This window comes from Zalophus californianus, chromosome 7 (genome assembly GCF_009762305.2).
Source record: "Zalophus californianus isolate mZalCal1 chromosome 7, mZalCal1.pri.v2, whole genome shotgun sequence".
Taxonomy (NCBI): Eukaryota; Metazoa; Chordata; class Mammalia; order Carnivora; family Otariidae; genus Zalophus; species Zalophus californianus.
Genome location: NC_045601.1, coordinates 130189774 through 130205584, shown reverse-complemented (window position 1 = coordinate 130205584; position 15811 = coordinate 130189774). Strand labels below are relative to the sequence as shown.

Below are 15811 nucleotides of genomic sequence, written 5' to 3'. Positions count from 1 at the left end.
CTGCCATCTTGTTGCAGACTGGCTGAAGGAAGAGATGGGGAGGAGAGAGCTTAGAGAAAAGTGGGGGAAAGATGGAGGCACGGAGGGGAAGCAGGGAGGGCAGGAAGCCCTAATTTCACAACAGCTAGTGAAGTTTATTGGGCAACCTCTTTATATTTGCTTTAATTTTTATTTATTTGGGGAGGGAGAAATCTTTTTAAGAACATGAGTGGGGGCACCTGGGTGGCTCAGTCGGTTAAGTGTCTGCCTTTGGCTCAGGTTGTGATCTCAGGGTCCTGGGACGGAGCCCCAAGTCAGGCTCCTTGCTCAGTGGGGATCCTAATTGCTTCTCCCTCTTCCTCTGCCCCTGCCCCTGCTCATGAACACGTGCTCTCTCTCTCTCAAATAAATAAATAAAATCTTCAATAATAAAAAAAAGACCATAGGTGAACTCCTTTTCTGTGACCCTTCTGTCCTGATGGGCACCTTCACCTGTGTGGACTATGCACAAATTCTTACCTTCTGAGGCTTCCAGAGGACCTGCCAGTTCTTAAGGCACCTATTATGGACGGGGCGGGGCATGTTTTGTTTCATGCTTTAACCCGCAGCTGACTAGAACAGCTTGAGACCTAAATGAAGGGCAGCCACGTACAGAGCAGGCAGTGTGCCTATGATGTGATGTGAAATGAGAACAGAGACTCATCCTGCAGTTCCTACGTGACTCAAAGCAAGACTCTCTGCGCATATTGGAAGGGGCCGCCGTGAGAAACGGCCGACGTCCCCCGAACCCCATGGCGTCCGGCGGCGGAGGAGGAAGATGCAAAGAGCGTGAGCCACAGGGCAGTGGGCAGCACCAGCAAGTGAAGCGCTGAAGCCGGGGTGTGAATTTCAGAAAAGGAAGCAGGCAAAGCCAAAGCCAAAGCCAAAGCAGCGGAGGGGACCACGCTGAGACACAAGCGTGGCTGACTCCTCGATGCTGCTGGGATGCCATCACTGTTGTCCCACCATTTTACCCAGAGCGGGGAGGACATCTGCTGCGAGTACACCAGCCACACGTACAAATGATACTTGGGGTATACTCGGTTAGATACACTATATTACTTAAATTAATTTCCCCTCTTTGTTGTTTTTACTTTTTATATGTTTAAAATTTTTTTAATTTAAATTCAAATCAGCCAACATATAGTACGTCATTAGTTTCAGATGTAGTGTTCAATAATTTATCAGTTGCATATAACACCCAGTTTGTTTTTATTTCTTTTAATGTGGCTACTAGAAAATCTAAAATTACATATATGGCTCACGTTATATTTCTATTGGGTGGTGCTGTTCTAGCTCCCCATGAGGCCATTTTGTCTGTGAGATTTTTTTGTCCTGGCCCTATTACTTCTTTGAGAATTCTAATAAACCCCAAATCACTGCAGTCAACTAGAAAAACCTTAAAATGTCCAAAACAATCAAGCAGCCAATTAATACATCAACCAGAAGTGCCCTCAAAGCAGAATTGACTCAGATTTCCACATAGCAGGAGTGATAGTTAAGACAGACAGTTAGGTTTCAGTTCCATTCTCTCCTCATGACCAAGCTCTCTACTAAGGCTCACCCAGGTCCTTCATGAGCCAACTTTACCAGTGAGGGGGCACCGGCTTCCAGAAAGGATCCTTCAGGGGCGCTTGGGTGGCTCAGTCAGTTAAGCGGCTGCCTTCTCTCAGGTCATAATCAGGCTCATATCGGGCTCCTCGCTCAGCAGGGAAGCCTGCCTCTCCCTCTCCCCTCCTTCTGCTCTCTCTCCCTCTCTGCCCAATAAATAAATAAATAAATAATCTTTAAAAAAAAAAAAGATCCTTCATACATATAAGACAGAATCTACTTCAAGGGCTCACTCTTCTAAGATTTGGAGCGGTGCAATGGTTTGCCATTGCTTCACTGATCTGTAACCGCTAACCAGAGGTGTAAAAATCCATTTCCAATAGATGAACCAGGTTGAGAAGCCAGGGTGTTAGCCTTAAGTTTCTGTTCAACAAACTGATTAGCATCATCCTTTAGGATCACGGAATCTCAGAGTGGAAGAGACTCACAGGCCATCTTGTCTAACACCTGATAAATGAGCTGCCTTCACTGCATTTCTCCTTCTCTGTTTCTACCTATCCCTTTTGCTTGTTCACCACCAAGGAAGCTACCCATTCTAACTCCAGACTGACAGGTTTTTAAATCTCCCCCCACTGAGCAAATCTTTTAATTTTGTGAAGACAGTGATCCTTGTTCAAATCTTTTTCAGATTGAATAACCTTTTTGTTTGCCTTGGTCCTTTCTAGAAAAAAAAATGGGGTTTGGTCTTTTATCCTTCTTGGCTGCTATCTTTGGAAACTTTGTTGTCAACATCTTTGCTTAAAGTATGGTGCTTATACCTAAACAGTCAACATCATGCTTGATCCAAGCAACATGTAAGTCAGAAGTGGGGTTATTCCTCCCTCATTCTGGACACCAGAATCCCATATAAACAATTATATGGTCATGACTACCCCCCCACAACTTTCTTGAGTCTTGATTTCTTTTATCACTACAACATTACCCCTTCCAACTTTTGGAAAACCGCAGATTTGAAAAGTATTCTATGAGATGTCACCTCACACCTGTTAAAATGACTATTATCAAAAAGACAAGAAATATCAAGTCTTGGTGAGGACGTGGAAAAAAAGGAAACCTCTTGCACTGTTGTTGGGAATGTAAATTTGTAAATTGGTACAGCCACTCTGGAAAACAGTATGGAGGGTCCTCAAAAAGTTAAAAATAGAACTGCCCTGGGGCATCTGGGGGGCTCAGATGGTTAAGCATCTGCCTTCGGCTTGGGTCATGATCTCCAGGTCCTGGGATAGAGCCCCGTGTCGGGCTCCCGGCTCAGCGGGGAGTCTGCTTCTCCCTCTGCCTCTCCCCCTGCTCATGCTCGCTCTCTGTATCTCTTTGTCTCAAATGAATAAATAAAACCTTTAAAAAAAAATAGAACTGCCCTATGATCCTGCAACCCTACTTCTGGGTATTTATTTGAAAAAACAAAACCACTAGAAGAAAAAGATATGGCACTCCCTGTTCTCGCAGCACTATTTACAATAGCCAAGACATGGAAACAACCTAAGTGTCCAGAAGTGGATGAATGGATAAAGAAGATGTGATACATATACAATGGAATGTTACTGAGCATAAAAAAGAATGACATCTTGCCATTTGTGACAACATGAATGGACCTCAAAGACATTATGCTAAGTGAAATAAGTCAGACAAAGAAAGACAAATACCGTATGATCTCACTTACATGTGGAATCAGGGAAAGAAAAAAAAAAACACTCACAATACGGAGAACAATTTGATGGTTTCCAGAGATGGGATGGGGGGATGGGGAGGCAAATGGGTAAAGGTGGTCAAGAGGTACAACTTTACAGTTTTGGTTTTTTTTTTAAAGATTTTATTTATTTGACGGAGAGAGACACAGTGAGAGAGGGAACACAAGCAGGGGGAGCGGGAGAGGGAGAAGCAGGCCTCCCGCCGAGCAGGGAGCCCGATGCGGGGCTCAATCCCAGGACCCCGGGATCATGACCTGAGCCGAAAGCAGACGCTTAATGACTGAACCACCCAGGTGCCCCTACACACTTCCAGTTTTAAAATAAATAAGTCATAGAGATGTAATGTACAAATTGGTGACTCTAGTTAATAATACTGTATTATACTGTGGGGCCTAAGGGCAGCCCACGCCAAAAATGTGCCACTTTGGCATATTGACTATTTTGAACTAAAGTTACTTAAGAAAGAGACAGTGCATTACCCAAAGAATACAAAAATACAGATTTGAAGGGGTACGTGCTCCCCAGTGTTTATACTAGCATTATCAACAATAGCCAAACTATGGCGAGAGCCCAAATGTCCATCGGCTGATGAATGGATAAAGCAGATGTGAGATTTATTTATACATAAATATATAAATCTCATATATATACATATATAAATATAAAAATCTCATATATATACACACATAAATGTATAATGGAATACTACTCAGCCATCAAAAAGAATGCAATCCTGCCACTTGCAACAATGTGGGTGGAGCTAGAGTGTATTATGCTAAGTGAAATAAGTCAGTCAGAGAAAGTCAAATATCATATGATCTCACTCATTTGTAGAATTTAAGAAGGAAAACAAAGGAACATAGGGGAAGGGGTGAAAAAAGAGAGAGGGAAGCAAGCCATTAAGAGACTCTTAACCATTGGGAACAAGTTGAAGGTTGTTGGAGGGAGGTGGGTGGGGGATAGACTAGATGGGTGATGGGGATTAAGGAGGGCACTTCTTGTGATGAGCACTGGGTATTGTATGTAAGTGATGAATCACTGATTTCCACTCCAGAAACCAATATTGCACTGTATGTTAACTAAGTAAAATTTAAATTAAGAAAAGAAAAGAAAGAGCCCACGCAAGAGCAACATCCTGACCCTCCCCCCCACCCTTTGTCTCCAGAAAGCAGGAAATAAATCTCCTGTGGAAAGCTACCCTCCCTGTATCAGGAGATAAAGGGACATCCTTCTCACCAGAGGTAGGAAATTCAGAGCCGAGAAGAATGGAGAAACAAACCTTGGTACTTTTACTAATTTATTAGCCCAGCCCAAATCCTGTTTAGAATTTCTTAGTAATTGAGGCTCCCAAACATAAGTTTTCTTTGTCCTGTCAATTTCTCACAGATTTATGTCTCTTTGTCTAAAATGTATAAAAGCTGGATGCCACCATCATTTCTTTGGGTCATACTTTCATTATTGGTTCTCTGCACACAAGTAATTAAACTTTGGATTTTTTTCCTCCTGTTAATTTATCTCATGCCAATTGAATTCTTAGACCAGACAGAATAACGTTGGAAAGAAGAGGTAAATTTTTTCCTCTCTGACAGTATATTTGAAAATTGCTAAGGAAACGCTTTATTATTATTATTATTTTCAAGAAAGCTGTTCTTAAATGTTCTTATCACACATACAAAAAATTCTCATCACAGGAAAAATAAAATTGCAACTCTCCATGGTGATGGATGCTAACCAGATTTAGAGTGGTGATCGTTTTGCAGTATCTACAAATAGCAGGTCACGCTGTATGTACACTTGGAACTAATATAATGTTATATGCTAATTATACCTCGCTTAAAAATAAATCTTAAAAATAAATGAGAGGTTGTTTTCAGGTGGTTAAAAAAAAAAGCATTCTAAGTCTATGAAGTTTTGTATAACAACATCTAAAACAAGCATCTGCAGTGGTTCACAGCCCTGGCTGTCCCTGAGAATTACCCGGAAACAGAACAAATACCTAAGGTGAGGTCCACCCCAGAAGTCAGGCCCTATGGGAAATGGGGCCTGACCTTATATATTTTTAAAAGCTCCAGGTGAATGTAGTATGCATCCAGGGTTGAACCACTAATCTCAAGAAACCATGACTCTGATGCTCATATTGATTCAAGTTATTTTTCCCTTGAACTGTGAATCTGAATCTTTATTCTGAATTGAACTAGCAGAACTGAATCCGTTCACTAGAAACACTTGAGATCATTCAAATCATTTAGAACTTGGGCCAAAGGAAAGGTGCAGTTAATTTAGTAACAACTGAGATCTAACTGAAATTAATAGAACATCAGGCTTAGGAGACGGGGTTTATATCACTGGCATGATCACTCACTAGCTGGGTAGCTTGAGGACTTCACACAACCCCATTGACGTTTCTTTGTCTATAAAATGAAGGTATTGGTCTAGAAACCTTTAAGGTGCTCTAAATTTCTGATTCAATTCCAGGAAAGAACTTGCAAATAAAAAGTTTTAAAGTCGTACGCTGCTCCCATTTTGAAAGCATGTGAATTTAGCTATTGGAGCTTTGACAGGAGTGAAAGTATTATTAAAATGTTCAAATTGCCATTTCAATTTACTTTGTAATATTTTTTCCTGATTGTAAATGACATCACACTTAAAGGAGAGTTGGGTTTAGTCTTTCATTGGCACAGCCGGCTTTCCCTCAATCCTTTGCCCTGTCTCAAGGCTGCAGCACATATCTGAAGTGGGTCTGTGGGTCCAGAAAGGCAGTTTGACATATCAGCAAAATCGAGTCAGAGGGTTGAGCTCTACCTCTGCCCTGCTAATCCCTATGCCTTAGTTTCCTCATCTGTAAAATGGACATGAGTCATATCATGAATGACATCGGTGAGCAGAACTGCTATAAAGATTTTTTTAATTAACATTTAAAACTGAAAAGATCTTTGAAATGTTAACCTTTTTTTTTTTTTTTTTTTACTATTTTCTAAAGCAGTTCATTCAGTATCAACCATGCAGTGTTTACCCATAAAAACAAAAGTTAAGAGACACACATACCTGGGATCCTATTGAGGGTCACCCAGAAATGTTCATCAGGGCTGTAAGTGTCCTTGGACCAGGAAAGCAAGTCAAGTGCATGCTGGTCTTGGAGGACAAAGTTGGCAAATTCCCTTGTGAGGGCCACATAGGCAGTGCCAAAGTAAATGGTCATGTTGTGAGGAGGTGGAGTTTTCAATTTTGTTGTTTTAAGCATGTAGGAATTTTTTTTGCTTAATAGCTCCCGGTGGACGAATTTAGTCCGTCCAATAGCGTGACCGGGGGGTAGCACCCCTGGGGTAATGTTTTTCCCTTTAAAGCTTTTCAGATACCGAATTATCTCCTTGTTGGTTTTCAGGGGGAAGTCTTGCCCACACATGTTGATGGCGTACTTCCAGGGCACGTCGGACGCTGCGAGGTCTTTGATGCAGTTCAGGTCAGCCTGGAGCCTGGAGATCCCCCCATAGACAACTGGCTCCATCTTGGAAGCCAGGAAAGCATTTGGGAAGCAGCTCAGTAATTGCTTTACTGCATCTTTAAATGTATCTGTCGCCTTCTCATCCACGTGAACACAGTAGACATTTTGGGGCATATAAATTGCCCTAAAGAGTCTCTCAAAAGTGCCAAAGTCTTTGTGGATGGTCACCGTGTACGCCAAAGGGAACCCCGCTTCTTCTTCCGATAGTGTTTCTGTTATATAATGACTTTGAGCCATGTACTCGTAACAGGTAGATTCACTGAGGGTAGTTTTCAATGCATTCTCTCTTGGGTAAAAAACCTTCCCCTTAAAAATCTGATGACAGACTTCTGCTAACAGTGAAGCATTGGACAGAGATGCCTTCAGAAAATGCTTCTCCTCCCATAACTCGTTATTGTAAACAAAGACAAAAATCAGGGCAGTGATAAGAGACACGGTAAAAAGACAATGCTTCCAAGAGACCATCATTCAAGACCAGAAAGTGAGGGAAATGTCTCTCGAGAGCTGATCAGAGTGTAGATATATTTAACTTACATTTTCTCCAGAATCCATAAATCATCCTCTTGGTAGACGCAATTCTGATCAGTGGTTGTGTGCCCTTCCAGTTGACCGTTTTGTCCTTTTGCTGTCTTCCTTCCCTGCTCATTCACCGCTGTTTCATTTCCACCTTTCTCTGACACATCTCTGAAGTAGCTCCCTTGGATTTGCTTTGCTCCGGCTCCCGTTAACCTGCAACCTGTTACCACACAAAAACAAGCGGCCTCAGGCAGATTCTGATTCTGATGAGGCCACCTATCTCCGCTGTAAAATCACTGAAGGGTGAGGTCACCATTCCGCAAGTCATCCCCCTAAGACTTCTACCCTAGGCTCTTCTCCCAGCCAAAGGTTGGCAACTGTGTCAGCTCCCCAACTTCCTGTTAATCATTGCGTTCAACTGACTGGCTTGTTTGCTTAAACAGCACTGCCAAGTTAAAAGCTTCAGTTCTAAGCATGTGAACACTGCCTGGAGAGATATTCTGTCAATAAATATTTAGTGCTTAAAAATTAATCGCTTAACCTATCTTTTTCCACACACACTCACCCTCCTCCCTATATTGGCTGGGTATGCTATAAATCAAGGCATATGACTGGCTGTTGAGCCAAATTCTTTCCAAGGCTTAATTTTCTCTGCTGCTAGGTGAGGTCCTTAAAAAGGCACATTTGCAAGCTTACCTGACCACCTAACTTATTACACAGAGTGACCAGGGCACTGGATGAATAAAGGCTAATTAAAAAAAAAAAATACCCACCCCCCCCAAACAGCTGTCCTTACCCCAAAATTGTGTAAAACCTAAAACTGAAGTTAGTGGAATGCCAAGGTGATTTCACCCTAGCCCAAATTGGGTACCTGCAGAGCAGCCTGATGTCTGGAGAGGAAAAGGAGAGGAGCCGTCTCAGTCTGGGAAGTTCCAGAACTCAAGGGGAGCGGTTTTACAAATGTACAAACCCTTTCAAAGGGGTTTCCCCCATGTAAAAGTGAAAATAATTTTACCACCTTTGTAGGTCAGTCATGAGAATAAAATGAGATAATATGTCTAAGAGTTCACGGGCATGGCCAACCACAAGTAGGGGGGAGAGAGAAGAGTGAACAAAAGCCCCTCCCCCATCGCGTGTCAAGAAAATGACACAGTCGCCACCTTTCCTTTGAAACCTTTTTACACTTCCCTTATTCTCTCCTCTGCGAGCCCCTGCCAGTTAGATGATACACCAAAGAGAACATGGATCGTTTTACTTTATTTGGTAGTTAGCTGCATGTGGGTGTGAACGTACGCGGTCCACACTCGGAGGAGTGGTGTGTGAGCACATCCCTCATCTGTTTCTAGCTCCCACCACTGTCTGCACATGCTAGACAATCAAATATGTATCGATCGAATGCTCTAGTTTTCATCTCCCTGTTTCCCTGATCACATTAGTGCGAGATTCCAAGTATTAAGGACTTCTAATTTTGGGTCTGTGGATGTGGGTACATTCAACATACCTATTTTCCCAATACGTCTTAGTTATAAAACAACATAATATTACAGACTGTAAACAGTGTTTTCATGTATGGTAGTCTATTTACCTCTTGCCCCTAGACATACATGTTTTGCCTTTGGTTTGTTACTTTCTTACTCCTTATTGTACCTTCCGTCCTTGACTTTGTATCGTGCTTTGTTTTGGGTGCCATGTTTGAAGCCGAGTTAAATGCACGGTGAAATGCCATTGAATTTGGAATCCTGAACCTGCTTTACAACTGTGTTTACCTGGCTTTATGATTGCATAAAGCCGACCTTGTGGAAAGATACAACCCCCTGACCTGCCTTCAGAGCGGGCTTGAGACAGGCCCAGAGTGACAAAATAGGAAAACCAGAAAAGTAGCTCTGCGTTTGGCAGAACCTGATTTTAAGTAATCGATCTGTCTTCAGTTCTGGAGATGGATTTTGGTAGAAATCACTTGCAAACCCACCTCATTGCTTTTCTAGTTTGTCCAGTTTTATCTATTCTCAACTGGAGTTTATGCCTCACTGGAATGTTGTGGAGACTCATGAAGTAAAAGTATGTTTTAACCCACCGCACAGTGCCAAGTACTTTGTTAAATTCTGGAAACATTTTCCCCTTGCTTGAAGAAAACTGAAGAACATAAAGTCAACCATTAAATTAGAAGTGAACATTGCCCTTTAATAAAAGCTTAAAAGTTGTAATTAAATATATATGGATCCTAATGATTTAACAAGGCAAATGAAAACAATCACAGTCCCCAGTAAGTCCATGGCATAAGGAGACCCCACACTACCCTGAGCTATTCTTTGAAAAACCTTCAGAAATGGAAATCCCATGTACCACTATCGAATGATTCATTCACTCATACAACAATCATTTTTTGTGTGCTTACTTTATGCCAGGCACTGTGCTAGATTCTGGAAATAGAAAACATAAAGGCAGCCCACATAAGCTTAATCCTCCTGGATTGTATACTGCTTGGAATTAAACAGAGGTAACGCTGTGTGCCCCTCCTTCCAATCTCCTCTCTCCTCTCTCTCTCTCTCTCTCTCTATCTCTCTCCCCCTCATTCCCAGGAGGATGAAGTTGCCCAGATGCATCCTACCGCAAATACCTCCTTCTCTTTAAGGTAAAGGCAGGTTAACCAAATTAACCCTAATGTTTTGGAAAGTGGGATAACAAAAGCTGGAATGCGGACACACAAAGATTTGTTTGCCTTTTAGTCCCACCCTCAAAGGGCTGGCCTGGGAACCAAAGAAAGATCTGTGCCTGGAGTCTTGATGTCTCAAGTTATCTAGTTACTACCAGTTACTACCCTTCCCTACAGAATCCGGAAAGGCTTTGAATCTAAGGCTTCCGACCCCAGAGAGGTTCTAAGCAGTTAACAGGGAAGTAGCTGTTGTGCCAAAACTGGATCTCCCACTAGGACGCTCTAATGTAGGATGCATGAGAATTATTCTCTGGTATTTTTCTGAGACTACCCTCCATTTTCCCCACTCAAAGTTTGCTTTTGCCAGAGAAGGGATTTTTGGATTCTCTTCACAGATCATTGGTACTTGAGGTGCACCCTTAAACTTAGTTCCAAATGGGAAATCCTATAGTCCCAGATCCAGAGTGAGTTATAATGGATTTAGATCTGTGTTCCTCACACAGATCTGCCCACTAAGGAAGCGAAGTCACAAGGCAACAGGATTTAGTAGAAAATGCCCTGGGTTGGGAGTTAGGAGGCCGGATTCTACGGTCCGTAAGGAAAGTTGTATACCTTGAATGAGTTACTTCACCATGAGCCTCAGGCCAGGCAAACAGGAGGGCCTATGTGCTCTTTACACATCCTTCTGGGAATGAATTATGATTTATGTTCCGGGGAACAAGCTAGATGCTATTATAGTTTTACCCAGCTTCCTCTCTTCCCATAAGTGGTTTGAAGCAACTTATAATATCCAGTGGGTTTAAAAAAAAAAAAAAAAAAAAATTGGCAGGGGCATCTGGGTGGCTCAGTCAGTTAAGGGTCTGCCTTCAGCTCAGGTCATGATCTCAGGGTTGTGGGATCGAGTCCCGCACCAGGGTCCCTGCTCAGGGGGGAATCTGCTCCCCTCTGCTCATGCTCTCTCTCTCTGTCAAATAAATAAATAAAATCTTAAAACACACACACATACACACACACACACACACAAAATTTGCAGTAGAGTCAAGAAAAGCCAAAGGAATAGCAAGTCAGTAATTATTAAAATAACCTTTTCCTGAAGAGACTAAAAGAAGCTCAACTGTTGTAATAGAGTTTTGAGTGTTGGGATTCTGAGAAATTACTGTTTTTATATACTTGTTTCTGTTTTTCATATTTATGGTCATAGATTATTTTCCTAATCAGAAAAGTAAAGTTGTAACGGCTTCGGCTGGTTATCTTTCCCCTCATCCTCGGCTGAGCGTTTGTCCGATTGACAATTCAACTTCCTCCTTAGCATTCAACTTCCTCAATTTCTTCATGGCCTGGCATTCTGTACCACTTGCAAAAGTATGAAAAAATAGACCCTACTCCACAGGAATCTTGCTAGAGAAATAAATATAATGCTTTATGAGATTCGACGTCTTTTACCAACAAAAGAATAAAATCATCAGATATCTATTTTTGTACACATGGGTGTTCTTCAGACCCTTCCAGCATTGGAAGGTGGAGGAGGGTAAGGAGAGAAGAAGCAGCTTTTCTGAAGGTTAAGGACTGAGGTCCTCTCATTTTGAAAGAGCCAGTCAAGCCAAATGATCTCAGCCAAAGCTGATTTTCCATTCCTTGGCAATGACCTAATTACTTCACTGTACCGCTTAGCAGATCCTGCCCATTCAATTACTTCAGGACTTCCCTGCTCTTTAGGGGCTCCATTTTCTTCTCTGTATACCCTATTCTTCCTTCTCTTGACCCACCTAACGTGTTCTTCTCTTCTCCATAGTTAACAAGAGAACATTTAAATTCCATGCCCACCATGGATAAAACTTGGCGACCCACAAAGACAAAGAAAAAGGGCTAGTAGACGTTAAAAAAAAAAAGATTCACCTTCACTGAATTGCAAATAAAAACAAAAATGCAGCTCTTTTTCTCTTTAATTCAAATAGCTTTTAAAAAGAAGCATCTAAGAATATCCACTGTGGGCAGAGTGTGATGACATAAGCCCTCTTGTACACTGGTGGTCTGATTGAAAATTAGAACGTATTTTGGAAGGTAATGAAGGGGTTCCGAGGATTCAGAGTATGCTACCCCAAAGTCTGCAACCCTGACATAAGGATGATTGTGATCCGAAGTGATTCAGAAGAAGCAAACCCAGGAAACTCTGCCCTTCCTCTCTCTAGCAGGAAAGGCTCAGGATGATTCTTCACACTTGATCTTAGCCAAATGGCCCTGAAGTGATGGGATGATTCTTAATCTACTGAAACAACTCTAGACCATTATGGACACGGCACCAGAGGAATCTAGATCATAAACCTTACTAACTAGCTCTTATCTTCTATTAGTTGCACCCACATATTTCTTTTACTACAATTTGCCACCCCTAAGAGCCTAAACTCCTTTTCCTTTGTCTGTTCCTTCCCTACAAAGGTATCGTTCTTTGGTAAGATCCTGTATAAACCCCAAGTTTTAACCATTCCTTTGAGTTACTCACTGCTGATTCTCTCCCGTGTGAATGTGCACTATATATATTAATAAACTCTTTTTCTCTCTACAACCTGTGTTTTGTCAGTGTAATTTCTAGAGCTTTAGCTGAAGAACCTAAGCCAGTAAACTCAAGGTTTTTTTTTTTTTCTCCCCTAGACAATTTTGCAATATGTATCAAGAACTTAAAATGTTCCTATCTCTCCAATTTTTTTAAAGATTTTATTTATTTTTATTTGAGAGTGGGAGAGAGCACAAGAGGGGGCAGCCGAGGGAAAGGGAGAAGCAGACTGCCCCCTGAGCATGGAGCCTGATGCTGGGCTCCATCCCAGGACCCTGAGATCATGACCTGAGCTGAGATCAAGAGTCAGCCTCTTAACTGAGTGAGCCACCCAGGTGCCCCTCAATTTCTTTTGTTAATGGCTGTTATGATGTTTTTACTGAAGTATATTTGACACACAGTGTTACGTTAGTTTCAGGTGAATGACATGGTGATTTCATTCTTTCAGTTCATGAAGTTTTTGTTCCAAAGGCAGTAACACTAAAATGTGACAAAGCTTTATGTGAAAAGGTGTGACTTTCCATGTTCTTCAACATCGATTATGATAATATTTTCCACAGTAGGAAAATGGAAATGAATGCTCAACAACTGGCAAATTATGCTTCATCCATACTGTGAAAAAGAAAGCAGTTACATCATATTTCCAAGAAGACAGGGCAATCATTCTCATATATTGTTAGGAGAAAGTAGCAGGATACAAAATTATATAAATCAATATGACCTAACTACAGGGGTGCCTGGGCGGCTCAGTCACTTAAGAGTCTGACTCTTGATCTCAGCTCAGGTCTTGATCTCAGGGTCATGAGTTAAAGCCCCATGATGGGCATGGAGCCTACTTTAAAAAAATGTATATATATATAACCTAACTACATAAAGCAATACATGGAGAAGGAGATAAATAATACAAATATTTTCGCACCAATTATTTCTCAATTTGTATGATGTATAATTTTTATTTTCTTACAATTTCTACTTAGCAATTTTACTTTACTCTTCATTTCCCAGGTTTTCTACAATAGGACTGTATTTTAGAATATGAAAAAAGTAATTTTTAAAAATTTTCTGCCCATCAGAAATACAAATCAAAACCACAATGAGATACTACCTTATACCAGTTAGAATGGCAGAAATTAACAAAACAGGAAACAACACATGTTGGCGGGGATGTGGAGAAAGGGGAACTCTCCTACACTGTTGGTGGGAGTGCAAGCTGGTGCAGCGACTCTGGAAAACAGTATGGAGGTTCCTCAAAAAGTTAAAAATAGAGCTACCCTATGACCCAACAATTGCACTACTGGGTAGTTACCCCAAAGACACAAATGTAGTGATCCGAAGGGGCACGTGCACCCCAATGTTTATAGCAGCAATGTCCACAATAACCAAACTATGGTAAGAGCCTAGATGTCCACCAACAGATGAATGGATAAAGAAGATGTGGTATATATGTATATATATATATATATACACACACACACACACACACACACACACACACACACACACACACACAATGGAATATTATGCAGCCATCAAAAAATGAAATCTTGCCATTTGCAATGATGTGGATGGAACTAAAGGGTATTATGCTAAGCAAAATAAGTCAATCAGAGAAAGACAATTATCATATGATCTCACTGATATGTGGAATTTGAGAAACAAGGCAGAGGATCATAAGGGAAGAGGGGGAAAAATGAAACAAGATGAAACCAGAGAGGAGACAAACCGGAAGAGACTCTTAATCTCAGGAAATAAACAGGATTGCTGGAGTGGAGGGGTGTGGGAGGGATGGGGTGGCTGGGTGATGGACACTGGGGAGGGTATGTGGTATGGTGAGTGCTGTGAATTGTGTAAGACTGATGAATCACAGACCTGTACCCGTGAAACAAATAATACATTAGATGTTAATTTTTAAAAATAAATAAATGGAGAAAAAAATAAATAAAAATTTAAAAAATTAAAAATAAAAAAAAATTTCTGCCCATCAATAACTAGTATAGGGTTTTCAAATTTTACATGAAGGATGAGTTCCTGAAGACTCATCCACACCTGGAGTACAGAGCTAACAATGGATGGTGGGATTTCTATTCACCAAGCTAAGTGAGGCTGCCACATGACCAAGCCTAAACATAGTCTATACTTCATTTGGCCAACAGTGCTGAATTCTTGAAATTCTTGACAGCTTAAAAAAAAAAAATAAGGGGCACCTGGGTGGCTCAGTTGGTTAATCATCTGCCTTCAGCTCAGGTCATGACCAAGTCCCGCATGGGGCTCCTTGCTCAGCAGGGAGTCTGCTTCTCCCTCTGCCTGCCACTCCCCCTGCTTGTGCGATCGTGTGCTCTCTCTCTGATAAATAAATAAATAAATAAATAAATAAATAAATAAATAAATAAAATCTTTAAAAGAATTAATTTGGACATATTTGCATTATTTCAAATTGTTCTTATAGGGATCTTATTGACTTTTTTCAGATCTCAAACTTCCCAAACTCACACAATTCAAATTTGCATAAAATGAGACCATAACAAGTTAGGCATGTTGAAGATAGTTGAATTCCTGAACAGCATACTATAATTGCTTTAAAAAGTTTCATGTGTCCTATCAAAGATTTGTGACATACCATGCAGTAAAAATTTAATAAATATATTCTATAAGCAAAAAATATATTATTGATATGTAAAAAGTATAATTTATTTTATATGAATTCCATTGAAACAGATGCACAGGGACACCTGGGTGGCTCAGTTGGTTGAGCATCTGCCTTCGGCTCATGATCCCAGGGTCCTAGGATCGGGTCCCGCATCGGGCTCCTTGCTCGGAGAGGAGCCTGCTTCTCCCTCTCCAGCTCCCCCTGCTTGTGCTGTCTATCTCTCTCTGTCAAATAAATAAATAAATTCTTTAAAAAAATTTTAAAAAAAGAAACAGACGCACAAAACAGTCTATAGGATGTTCATAAAGACTGGAAACATAGGTGAATACATATAAAGCCATCAAGCACATTTTCAAAGTGTAAAACACACACACACACTGCTCCCAGATGTTATGTAGAATGGAAATCAAGTTTCACATATCTGGAAACCTATTGAGAGTCCCCCAGAAATGTTCATCAGGAGAGTAGGTGTCCTTCAACCACCCAAGTAAATCAATAGCCCTCTGGTCTTGAAGAACAACTTTAGCAAATTCTCTTGTAAGGACCACATCGGCAGAGCCAAAGCAAATGCCAGGTTATGAGGAGGTGTTTCTTTCATCCAAGCCTGAAGCATAAAGAAAAACAA

At 41.1% G+C, this 15811-nt stretch overlaps 1 protein-coding gene across 3 annotated transcripts in view; it reads right to left on the bottom strand.

Annotated features, from left to right (window-relative positions):
* Window positions 1-7722, bottom strand: part of GCNT2 (glucosaminyl (N-acetyl) transferase 2 (I blood group)) — an 89672-nt gene extending 81950 nt beyond the window's left edge. For all 3 annotated transcript variants that reach the window (XM_035728500.1, XM_035728501.1, XM_027601718.1), the window contains exon 1: window positions 6363-7722. In XM_035728500.1, the coding sequence (XP_035584393.1) occupies window positions 6363-7287 (925 nt within the window). In that variant the 5' untranslated portion in view covers window positions 7288-7722. The remainder of the gene's footprint in view (window positions 1-6362) is intronic.
* Window positions 7723-15811: the final 8089 nt, after the last annotated feature.